This window comes from Solea senegalensis, linkage group LG11 (genome assembly GCF_019176455.1).
Source record: "Solea senegalensis isolate Sse05_10M linkage group LG11, IFAPA_SoseM_1, whole genome shotgun sequence".
Taxonomy (NCBI): domain Eukaryota; kingdom Metazoa; phylum Chordata; class Actinopteri; order Pleuronectiformes; family Soleidae; genus Solea; species Solea senegalensis.
In genome coordinates, this window is record NC_058031.1 from 5,778,398 (window position 1) to 5,791,478 (window position 13,081).

The 13,081-nt window shown below is 42.0% G+C and overlaps 1 protein-coding gene across 3 annotated transcripts; it reads left to right on the top strand.

Moving 5' to 3' along the window:
- Positions 1–519: 519 nt before the first annotated feature.
- Positions 520–6,668, top strand: tspy (testis specific protein Y-linked). 3 transcript variants are annotated; one of them, XM_044039131.1, is made up of 8 exons: positions 520–2,035; positions 2,812–2,898; positions 3,005–3,116; positions 3,243–3,397; positions 4,195–4,271; positions 4,402–4,655; positions 4,832–4,897; positions 5,190–6,668. In XM_044039131.1, exons 1-8 carry the CDS (start codon positions 1,094–1,096, stop codon positions 5,264–5,266), a joined length of 1,770 nt encoding a protein of 589 aa, XP_043895066.1. In that variant the 5' UTR covers positions 520–1,093; the 3' UTR covers positions 5,267–6,668. The 3 variants fall into 3 exon arrangements, with proteins under 3 accessions (XP_043895066.1, XP_043895068.1, XP_043895067.1); XM_044039133.1 differs by having other exon boundaries at positions 4,850–4,897; XM_044039132.1 differs by having other exon boundaries at positions 521–2,035; positions 2,812–2,889.
- The last annotated feature ends 6,413 nt before the right edge of the window (positions 6,669–13,081 follow it).

Here is a 13,081-nt window from a genome sequence, read left to right on the forward strand (position 1 = left end):
ATATCAATCCAAAAATAATAATAACATAAACAAACAAATACAAAAACGATATGTAAAAACAGTAATTTTAGCTTTTTAACTTATAATATTCTATGTAATTTAGCAGGTTTTTGATGATTCATGAATCTAAAGAATTTACAGAACCAAGGAGCGTATCCATCACAAGCAATTCAAAAATAATAAGCTTGATTCAAAGGCTATTTATAATTGAGTGGACGAAAATAACATTACCATACTCTGTGCAGTAGCACCCAACACTGGCAACTGTTTATACACACATGCACATCAACATTTATTACTTCAGTTTTTATATCATTACAGTAATCATGAAATAACATATACATCATATCATAACATAATATGTATATATATGTATAGATATGTATGTATATCTCTCATTTTCTCATATATATATCTATATATATGAGAAAATGAGAGAGATATATACATATACATACATATATATGAGAAAAATTAAATATCAAACATTAAAATTGTAGATAAAAATGTTTTTTTTATTCAGGCTGTTGTGTTTCTTTGCTGCACTCTTTGCGCAGGCGCAGCTGCAGGCGCGTCGCCGCATGAACACACCCCTCGTGTCTGATTGGTCCAGAGGTTTTAGCGCGGCGTGCCGTGACCAATCAGAGGATTGTTTTCCTGTCACGTCGACGTACGGATAGTAAGCTAACGGATAATGCAAACTTAAACTACAATAAACAACAGGGATTGTCGCTAAAGACGAAACGGCACCGGGAGAGTTTACTGCTCGAACAGTTTCTTTCTACTTGGACTGTTTTTCGGGGGGATGTGATGCGGCCTGCACCGCGAGGACACAGGAACTGGGTGACGTGAGCTAACTAACGTTAGCAACAGAGCGCTAATTCTAACGTTCCACAAGGCCGCGGATACATGGGCTGCTTCCTGTTCTAGCTTAATTAGTGATGTAGTTAACTAAACTGTCCGCGGAATAACATCACACCTGCTGTATAAGCAGCTGCTACTCGACTGAATCAGTCAAATAACTGCATTTACACTTGTTTTGGTTGAGCTAACGGGCTACCTAGCTTGTTAGACATTTTCCTAGTCCGCTAGTATGAGCGAAGTGACGGACTCTAAACAGTCCGCTGACTCTGCGTCGAGGAAACGGTGTCCGCCGTCATCCGACCAGGATGAAGGCAGCGGGGTACCCAGCAAGTCCACGAAAGTGAGCAACGCGTTAAACGAGGCGGGGGTTTCATCGGAAAGCTCCAAAAGTAGCGAAGCTGAGAGTAAAGAAACAGCTGGAAACGAGGCAGAGAGGAGAGACGGGAGCGTGGTGGAAGCAGCTGCTCAGAGTTCAGACAGCGCTACACTGCCTGTCAACAAGTTCAGTGCTGGTGACAGCAGCACCAAAAAACCACAGTCCTCTGATGCTCGTGGATCTGCTGACGTAAAGCAAGTTGCAGAGAAGATAACAGGAGCGTTGCAAGCGCCCTCTGCTCCCCTGCACCAGTCCGACTCAGCAGCCATAGCAGCTGCTGAAGCACTCGCCAGTCTCACAGGAGGAGACGGAGAGGACAGTCAAGAGACTCCTTGCTCATCTGTAAAGGTGAAACAGGCGAAACAGGGGAGCAGATTCAAACAGCGCGGGGCCCAGCACCAGTCCTCCAGAGTGGGCTCTAAAACACAGGCAGCTGCAGCAGACAGCTCCACATCTGTGCACAGCACTGACAGAGAGGATGCAGATGATGTGGCCGAAGCAGAGGAAGGTGATGAGTCTATGTCTGGGTCTTCGTCTTCACAAAGCTCCTCTTTCCCATCAGAGAATGAGGACAATGATGATGGGGAGTGTGCAATTGTGTCAGTAAAGATGGCCCCAGAGATGAGACAGTCGGTGGCTCTCCTCGCACAGGTACAGATGAGACTGGAAGCCCTCGAGAAGAAAAGTGCCCGGCTTCACCAACGCCTGGACCTGAAGATAAATCGACAGAGACGGCCACATCTGGACCAGCGCAGCACCATAACAAAAACTATCCCTGGCTTTTGGGTGACAGCTGTATCCTTAAAATTAAGCATTATCAAAAGATGGTCACTGGTTTGAGTCCTGGTTCAACCAGGGGCCTTTCTTAAGTTAACCTCCGTGCAACCTGCCAATGTTTTTGTTTTTGTTTTTTTACACCATTTCATCTTTTATTTTTCTGTTTGATGGTTTGTGTTTTTGTAAGATTTAAATATGTTAACTTCAGTTCCTATGACATTATCTTCTAGAAGCTAGTAGGTAGCCCTACGGGATTCAGCATTGCCTAAAATCGCTATAGACCCTTGGTCATTTCTTCATCTTTGGACGACAGCTCACTGTCGGCTGGACTATTAAAAAAAAAGATGTTTTCATTAACATGACTTCAACTAGTTGAAGGTTAAAAATTACCTGTTGCTGAATTGCTATTCATGTAGATTGGACTTTTTTGGCACTTTTGGCAATAATTTCAGTGCCGTTGGAAATCAGCCTCAAATCCCAGGTTGTGTTATCCCTCTAAACTGAATCTTATCATCACATAGTATATGGAAACTATTTAAAATTATTGTGTTTTTATGTTGAAAATTGTGTTACTGGAAGGTGGAATTTCAATATTCAGTAGCAGTTTTTAGGGAATGTTAAGGTTGCATTACTGTGAAATAGTGACCACAGGAATTGTTTCTGAATGTCGGCCGTGTGACGGACTGGCCGTTCACTTGTCTGTTGCGATTGATGACCCTCAACAGGATAAGTTGTAGATAACAAATGAGTCATTTAAAATGAACACATGGTTTTTTTTAACTTCACTGTGCCAGCTGTTGAACCACCCTCATCTCTCAGCTCACATCGACGAGACAGATGAAGATGCTCTTAGTTACATGACTGATCTTGAGGTAGGAAGTGTGCGTGTCTTTGTCCTCACAAACTTTGGCTCTTTTTGGGGGGGTTACATCCATTCAACAGATGTTTTTGTAACAGACTTTTCCCTTTCTTTCTTTTTTTTCTCAGATTGAGACATTCAAAAATAACAAACTGGGCTACAGGATCCGCTTTCACTTCAGGCGTAACCCATATTTCCAGAATAACATAATCATGAAGGAGTTGCACCTTGGAATGGGAGGTAAAGAATTAGCATGTGCAGCCTCCTCTCCTCCCCGAACATCTGAGTAGTTACCATGACAGGGTTGCTGTTGCCTGCTTTTGTTGAATTCAGCAAACCCTAACCCTAAAAAAAAAATGTTTTCAGGGTCTCCCATGTCTTTCTCCAACCCCATCCTATGGCATCGTGGACAAAACCTGACGGCCAACAGCGAACCCCGGAAGTCGTCGCATGGCGTTTACCGGACATTTTTTAACTGGTTCAGCGACCATAGCAACCCAGGACAAGATGATGTAGCACAGGTACAGAAGACTGCACCCTCATAACATCATGGGTTCATGGTTATAGCACAAAGACATTAATTAGCAGGTTAACATTGTTCAATGAGTGAGTGCTTCCACCCCTTTTTCCAAGATAACTTTCACTTTCGATATCTGGCAGTTATTCAACTGTTTAGGAATACGGTTATAAGAAACTGAGGTCACACACTTGTGACGCGCTGGTGTATCTTGTCTGTGAATAGACGGTCGTTCCGTGGAAGTCCTGAGGGCTACCGTATTGACAAGTATATGGGCGCAAAGCTCTTATTTCTCTGCTTTGTGGCATCCATCCATCAGTCTTCTTCCACTGTATCCTCCACATGAGAGTCGCGCGGGGTGTTGTGCCAATCTCAGCTGACTGGGCAAAAGGCAGGGTACACCCTTTATAGGTCGCCAGTACATAGTTTTTTAGATATCACAAACGGTCTAGGAGTAACGGTAATGACAAGTATGCACGCGGTAACAGAAGGGTTATCCGTTCTTAATCTGTGTTTGCAACATTTATGTCACCGTACAACCAATAATTAAGCTCATGATGTATCATACGTGTGCCACGACAGAGTTAACGTCTGAATAGTTTTTGGGGAACAATTGTTCAGCTTCCATGTTAGTTTATGATTAACGTCACTGTTTCAGGAACATGCAGTTCTTCAAACTTCAAACACAAGTTAATAAGCTGAATTTGTCTCAGGGGAAGAGCAGTGTGAATGGAATAGAGAGAGAAAAAAACCCACGTCTGAATTAATATGGACTGAAATGATCTCTGTTGTGACGTTCAGATACTAAAGGATGACCTGTACAGAGACCCACTGAGATACTACCTCACTCCACTGTGGGAACCGCGGGAGAACGGCAGGTACAACAACACACTCACATACTGTAGCTGTGTACATAAGGAACTGAGAGTAGAAAAACACCCTTCTTTAGCTATAAATGCTCTCTGCTTCGTCTGTAAACTTGTTTTTTTCTTTATGGTTTTACTGCAGCAGTGGCAGTGGAGGCAGAACAGCTGGTAATGGTAATGGCGATGACTGTGTGGTGATCTCCGACTCGGATGATGACCCTGGTGAGGATGCCGGTGAGGCTGAACAAGGCCAGAGTAGAGACCAGGAAGAGGAAGAGGAACAGGATGAGGAGGACGAAGAGGAAGAAGCAGCAGCAGCAGCAGCAGCTGCAGAAGAAGAAGAAGAAGAAGAAGAAGAGGAGGAGGAGGAGGAGGAGAACAGAGGCCGCAGTGCAGGTCAGTGCAACAAAGGAGAATAAGAAAACCTGAAGATTTGATTAAATGTTCCCAATTTTTTAATAGAAATTAAATGTATGGATGTTGTTTGTGAATCCGTTGCTCTTGTAAATGAGGAGCCAAGCTTTTGTGGCTGAAATGTTTGAGTAATGCATCACGCCATCCCGGTAAAACAGGAAATATCTCCTCCTCAGACGAGAGCCCAGAAGAGGAAGATGAAGGTGGAGAAATAGTGATTGATGGTAAGACGCCACTTTTTATTTATTCTTTTACCAAATGTATTACTATAATAACTACAAATCACTTGGGTTTTGTGGAAAGTACGGGGTGACCGTTAATCTCGGTGGTCATCAGCGCTGTCTAGATGAACCATTAATCGATATTTAGTTTCTTGTTTGTCCTGGATTTCCTGAGCTTGTGTGAGTTAAGTTAATCCAGTTATTACAGATTTATCACAATATTTAAGTCACGCCACGTTTACTTTTCATATTCTTTTCATGCTTTTTTGATATTATACTTGTCTATCTGCTGTAGGCTCTGATGACAGTGACCAGGAGGAGGATGAAGAAGAAGAGGAGGAGGAGGAGGAGGAGGAGGAGGATGAGGCCTAAGCAAGAGGAAGATGAGGTGTTTCTCAAAGAAGTTGAGTCCTCAGTGGGACCAGAGGTGGAGAAGGTGAAGAGGAGGCTCAGGTCAACGAGAAGTAACCGGAATCCTTCTTCCTGATGTTAGTCATTATGCACAGAAAATTTCGTTGATGTGTTTTTTTTATACCTAAAATACACGAGACGCATTTTAAATCAGGGTTCACTTTAATAATGAAGCCAAGGCAGCATGTGCCCCTCCCCACAACCCCCTCCCGCCCTCTGATTTATATACAGTTGGTACTGTCCAGTCTGATGGACTCCGATTCACCTTTGTGCAAATACGACTTCATACAAGCAGAATTCTTCTATTTAATGAAGAACATTGTATGACAGCACACACACACACACACACACACACACACAGTGGTTAGATCGTTCGCCGCTGCTCGCTTGCATCTAATGAAATCCGAGGCATTACTTGTGGTTTAAGCCGTTTTTAGAACCGACGTGTGACAAGGCAAACATGCTGCAGGCTGAATTTGATAAAAATGATGACAGTACATTTCAGATGCAACCAGTACTGAACCAAAATTTGTACTCAGGGATGATGATGATGGTTTTATTGAAAGAACTTTACTGATTCTCACATATTTACTCTGGTTATTATTGTTGGCTTTGTATAACTAAACGTGTACTCTACTGTACTAAATAGAAACCAACACGATACCTGTGTTTTTTTCTCCCTCCTCTTCTATATGTTCAGTCTTGTCACACTGCACACATAAACCCCACGATTCTGTAGATTCCCACACACACTCCTACAATAAGTACATGCGTTTTTGTTTTTCTAAGATTGTTATTTGTTTTTTTCCCCCCTTTCTTTAGATGGTAACTTAATTTGAATTTTGCCTTCTTAAACATTTAAGGTTTGTTTTCACGTCGTATGTGTTAGGAATCATGCTATCTTCTGAAGAAAAGGTGGTATTTATTATGTTGTTTTTTTTCCCCACACATCTTGGCATGCCTGTGATCATGAAATGCAAGACAGGATGATTACTATATTTACAAGACTGTGTCAGAGGAAACGCACAGTGTCGGTAAATGTCGTTAACATCGCAGCGGGGGTGCACTGTTACAAAGCTAGTATTTGTATTTACTTACTTTTCTTAGCAGTGAACTTGTATATAAAATTTCAGCATTGTCTTTTGGATAAGACGGAACACGTGTTCAATGGATAAATTTATCAAATAATGCGGGGGTTTTTTCATAAACATGATCAGAAAGTTATATTTTGTGTGCCGTGTTTTCTAGAACACTGTAGTTTAAAGATGCCCATTTGTTTGTTGCTTTGGTTAGTTCATTATGTTTGCTTGAAGATAAATGTCCACCTTTTGACTCAGACTTAATAAAACAGGCAGTTGTTTTATCTTGCCGCGTGTTGGTGCTTTCACTGCAGCGTTTCCACAAACAACTGTTGTCCCTCATGAGAGCCACAAGATGGCAGTGTAGCTCAACTTATTCTCTCCTCTTTTTCAGGCGTTTGTTTTGGTTTTGTGTGAAGAGTGTCATAAAGAATTTAAACAACCACACGGATATCAAGAGAAGGATAACATATTTAATGTTATCCTTCTCTTGTTATCCGTGTGAAATAAAACGGGGAGCAATAACACGTGCGACACACTGACGTAAAAGTCACCTCTGATGTTCTTGGCGGTGACGTGTTCCTCTTTAAACGGAAGAGTTTAAGCAAATCCCTCTCAAAGTACAGCTGCTCATATAATGCACTCCCCGTCTTTGTAATGACAGCTTTGCGTAATATCAATGACGTTTTTTGTGAACGTAGCACTGCAAGTAGCCCCGGGCAACGCATTTTTTGGACAGGCCCAGACAAAGGAGCGGCAGTGGTGTTGCAATGGTACACTTAAACCCTTGATTCCACTTTTAATGCACAGCTATAAATATTCCACTAGCAAAAAACCTGTCCTGCTGTGGGCACCCACGGCATGCACTCTAGGATGGGCATATACTATTAATACAGATGATGCGAACACATTATACTCCATGTGGTCCCATGAGTTGGTCTCCTCTGTGAAGTGGCTTTATTCAGTCCCACCTCAGCACACAATGTTTTTACAACTATGAATTAATAATAGACCAGGCTTCCTACAATATTGATCCTGACAAACTAAGTACAGATTGCTGGGACAACAAAGCTGTCCTAAGGCTGCTTTGTGGTCTGAGCATTGTCTGTGAAGCCTCATTTGTGTGTGTGTGTGCGTATGTGTGGTAAATGGATTCCCCCTCTGTAAACTACACTCCGCCGGGCTGAGCTGGTGTTGCTACTGTACACAAATCATTTTGTTGTGCTGCCTCAAGCTTTGGTGGAGCCTGATCCAGACCCAACACAGCAGCTCATTCTTCACGTGCGTGTGTGATTGATGTTGGGAGTGTGTTCAAGACAAGAGAACTGCTCGTGGTGCCGTCTTTTGTGGGTAATTGGAGAAGTTGAGGCAGAATACCGAGTGAATACCAACTACCTGTGTACACTGTGTTTGTGTGTGTTGTTGCACGTGTCCACATGTATTTCTCCGAAGGCCTGCATTCTTTTGTGATATGATATGATTTTTGGTGATACAGGGGGAAAGCAAGTGCATATTTACGCATCCATTTCACACAATATTCTCCGATACAATCACGAACCAAAAAAAAAATGGAGTAGACTGAAGCACACGGTATACTCCTGCCTCTCCTGTGAGATATCCTAGAATATCAGCATTGAGAAGAAAATACAATTAGATAAGTATAGTTATTATATACTGTAATTGCTTTTATACATATATATACATATATACATATGTGTGTGTGTGTGTGAGATTTAGTGTTGAATGTAATAAATATATTAATAGGGTTGGGGGAAAAAAATTGATTTTCTGAGTTGATACAGTGAAATATTGCAATAATTTGCTTGGCAATATAAATACTTGTATTGTGACTTAAATATTGTGATAATATCGTATCATGACTTAAATATTGTGATAATATCGTATCATGACTTAAATATTGTGATAATATCGTATCATGACTTACATTTGTGATAATATTGTATCATGACTTAAATATTGTGATAATAGTGTATCGTATTGTTTCTTAAATATCATATTGTAATAATATCGTATCATGACAAATATCGTGAAATCATATTGTGACTTAATATCATGATATCATATCATGACTTAAATAGCCTGATAATATTGTACCGTATCATGACTTAAATAACGTGATAATATCTAATTGTGACTTAAATATTGTGATAATATCGTACTGTGACTTAAATATTGTGATAATATCATATCATGACTTACATTTGTTATAATAACTAATGACTTAAATATTGTGATAATATCGTATGTGACTTAAATATTGTGATAATATCATGAATTGTGATAATATCTGTGACATAAATATTGTGATAATATCATATCATGACTTACATTTGTGATAATATCGTATCATGACTTAAATATTGTGATAATATCATATCATGACTTACATTTGTGATAATATTGTATCATGACTTAAATATTGTGATAATATCGTATCATGACTTAGACATTGTGATAATATCGTATCATGACTTAGACATTGTGATAATATCATATCGTGGTGTCCCTGGCAATCCCCACCCCTACTATACTGTATATTTTCAGTATTATATTGTGTGTATATTCTATCACCTCGCTGGTGGCTGTCTCTCAGGTCAGAGGCCATGTTTCCATCATAACATGATATTAAGTGGTGGGCCGCATGTGCCCTGTGGGCCGCCAGTTTAACACTTCTGAGGTACTTAATTCTGTAGTTGGACTCTCAAACTGAAATACATTTATTTTACTTCACACGTTTCACAGTTATCTTAAATTTTACTTTCCTTTTCTTAATCTTCACATGTGCACACACACACGCACACAAATATGCAGAAGGGAAAACACAGCGAGAGAGAGGGGGGGATGAAGGGAGAGTAAGTATGATGGAGGGGAATGGATGAGTGCAGTGATAAGCAGAGCTGCCTGGGTCCTGACAGATACACACAGCAGATGGATGACTCTTATCTCGGAGATCACAGTGCATGCTCACGCCTCGGCCTGGTTACAGAGAGCCACGATCACACCAGACAGATGAATGGGTTCACCCCCCCACCAATCACTCACATACTGTACACACCCACACACACACACACAAACACTTGATAGAATGAACAGATTGCGATGTTACCTTCGCGTCTCTGACATTGAAATTCACCTGGAGTGTTGTGTCTCCAGGTTGTGTGCAATGAAAGGAGAGGGAATAGCAAGGGTGCGGAGAGCAAGATAAGAGAAATCAATTTCATTTTAATTCAAGCGGCAGAGCAAGTGCACGTGTGTGTGGGTGTGTGTGTGTGTGCGTGTGTCTGCACACGCACACACACACGCTGGAGGATTCTGGGAATGTATAAATGGAACAGGCGAGCAGGCGCGTGTGCCATTGATTGAATGATTGATGAACATGTTGCTCTTGAAACATTAAATTGGTGGACAAGATAATTGGACTCCGAAGCCACGCTGTGTTTATTTCATGTGTTTATTAGTATTCTACTTAACAAACATAGAACTTACATCAAAAGTTAACGTTTTCAATTGGCATTAGTGTGTTTAGCTTAAATGTGTTTGGAAATGAATGTTGACATGTTTTATATGACACGTAATGAGGTTGACTAAAAAGGTGAAATACAGTGGGGGTCAAAAATAACAACAGATGTTTAAAAACAGCATCCAAACTCGACTTTGACATAATACTAGACCAGTTTGTGATGATCTATGAGCACACATGAGCCTGATCGTCAGCTAGAGTCAGGATAATTGATGATTTCATTTATTTTTACTCAAAAACAAGGTAGACGTTTGTGTAATTGGCCTTAAATTCCAAATGGAATAAAGAAAAATGGTGTTAATTTGTTTGAATGAAGCTGGCATTAAAGGTGCAACACAGAATTGAACACAGAGGTTTCCACTTTTATTCTTTAAATCACAGTCAAACCAGCTTTGATAAGTCAAATAGTCAAAGTAATTAATTGTTTCATTTTATTTTAACTCAAAAACAAGGTATACTTTTATGTAAACAAGGTTTATGGGCCCTAAATTCAAAAACAAAAGACAATGATTTGTGCTAATGGGTTGGACTGAAGTATTTACTTTACTGTATACACATATGCTTAAAATAACAGTCCCCCAGAGGACAAAAGGTGTATGGCATCACAAGAGTTGTTAAAGCCTCAGTGTGTAACTTCTGTCGCCAAAACAATGCTAGAGTTGCTATCCCCCTCAAAAGCATAACCCTGTTCTCATTCCAACATTTGTTTTGGTATCTCACTCACGTTTCAGAGCTTCCTGCCTTCGCGCTCTCTCCGTCACTTGCGATGTCAAACCAGACACAAAACAAAACGCTGCTAATCCGAGAAACACAGAGAGAGATTTGTGTGGAGCTGACAGCAGCCCAAAGCAGTGTTGGTTTGAATGTAAACAACATTGGTTTCATGCTGAAAAGGTTACACACTGCAGCTTTGACTTCGATGTAGAGTTATAACAAGTTTACACTGGACACGACAGTGTTTCACTTTAAGGCAAGGAAAGGGGAAGTATGAATGCCAACTCCTGTAAACAACACCATTTCAAAAACATGTGTGTGCAAAGAACAATGGGGACTTCCACTGCTCTGATGATACACAACATGCATTCTTGCTACTTCATTGTGCAAAGTCCTTTATGGAATTTCAAGGGTCCTACATACCGAAGCCGTTCAAAGATTGTGACTTTGAGGTTCACCTACTGTATCGTAAACATGCGCTCTGCACGCACTCTGTTCTCACTTCACTTCTGACTCTCTGTGTGTTTGTGTCGATGAGGTTTGGATGCATTTCCCCCTCCTCTGACACTCATTAACTCTGCTGCTGCCGAACAACTTGTGCGAGGCGGCCGACTTGTGCTTTCACTCGTCCACCTCAAAGTATCCTCGCAAACACGCACCCTACGTCGTTATGGAAAGAGCTGCTCTTCAACAGCTGTTGATGCTCCCAGCTGCATTTTATAGCGAGGAAGAGTGCCAGTCTCGTCTTCTAGGCAGATGCTGGCTGGCTGGCCCGGCCCGGCAGACACGTGGCATGTTGGACGATGGCTCAGAGAAGCTGCACTTACAATGAGCCGTCACTGTGTTCTCTATAAAAAAACCTGCAATCACCACACTTCTAATATAGAGAGAGAGAGGGAGTGTGCGGCGTGCAGGCTGCGACTGGAATGTGTGCCACGTACATGTCAAAGATGTTTCTCAAAGTCGCTCTCCTTTGATAGTCATTGACGTGTGACGTTCACGGATGTCACACCAGCACCTGTTCCCTTATTTTGCATCGAGTTGTTTACATTCCCCCCCGACCTGTAAGATAATAATTAGGAGGGTTGTAAAGTTGCGTGAGAGACGCCGTGGTAGGAAACAGGGCAAACGATCATACTTAATATTACACCTTTATTTTCCCCCACCCTGTAATTTCCTTTCAAGGTCATGGCAGTCTGTGGTGTAGCAGGCGTGTTCAAACAGTCTTGAGTCCATCAATACACTTTAGGGAAGAGCATCAGTGGGTCAAATAATGGGTTGTTTTCCCTCAAGGGGACAAAGCTCTGCCCCTAGAATTGTTGTGATTGATGTGTCTGAGGACCAAGGATTCATCCTGAGCCTTCAGTTGGCCTCCGGGGATAAATGTCTTCTTCACATTTCACATTACCTGTCCTTCAGATGAGGAGATCGTCCCGACAGAGCTCTTTGTGGACTTGAAAAACAGACTCACGGTGTTTATTTTCTAATCCACACCGTCTGCCTCCGTGATAAAAAAGTCCATCCATCATACTGGAGGAGACAGGGCCTCTGCAAAAAAAAATGTCCATTCCAAGCGCCTGCCGCTATCTCCTCCTGCAAGTTGAGGCAGCAGTGGATGCATGCAGGTCAGATAAGACCACAGGATGGAGGATGGTCCAGAGAGAGAGATGCACGTGACGTTAATAGGTGCTTATGATGCGGTGGGAGTTGGTCAGTGTGTACCAGCGTTCATGGTCAAAGTTGAGAGCACACGGAAACCTGAACTCAGCACACGCTCATGACTCATATCCTCAGCTGGAAGCAGAGTGATGCCTCCTGTGGGGCGGGAAACAAAGACACATCACTGCCTGTACGTCACAGCTGGACGGTGCCCAACTTGAGAGAAGGTCACCGCTTTCAGTTCACACTCGTGTGTGACAGTGAATGGATTAAACTTAAGAATGTGCATTAAGATCCATCCATCCATTCATCCATCGTTTTATCCTTCACATGAGGGTCACGGGGGGCGGCGATAGGTGGGGTACACCCTGGACAGTTTGCCAGTCCATATATCCCACACATACCTACACTCAATTTAGTGTGTCTAATTTGCCTAATACCCGTATTGAAGACATAGAACCTGTAGAACTCGGAGAAAACATGCAAACGTCATGCAAAAAGGCCCTTGTTCCGACTGGGTCGTGAACCCGGGTCTTCTTGATGCAAAGGCAAGAGTGCTAACCACTTCATCAATACCTGGGCGATTGTAGCTCAGTGGTAGAGCGAGTCACCTTGCAACTCAAAGGTTGTGGGTTTGATTCCCGGCTCTGTCGAAGCAAGATAGCCCCACATTGCTCCTGAAGGCTGTGCCAGCATGTGAATGGGTGTGAATCGAAAAACTGTAGTGTAAAGCAGCTTTGAGTGGTCATCAGGACCAGAAAAGCAAAATACAGATCATGTGTG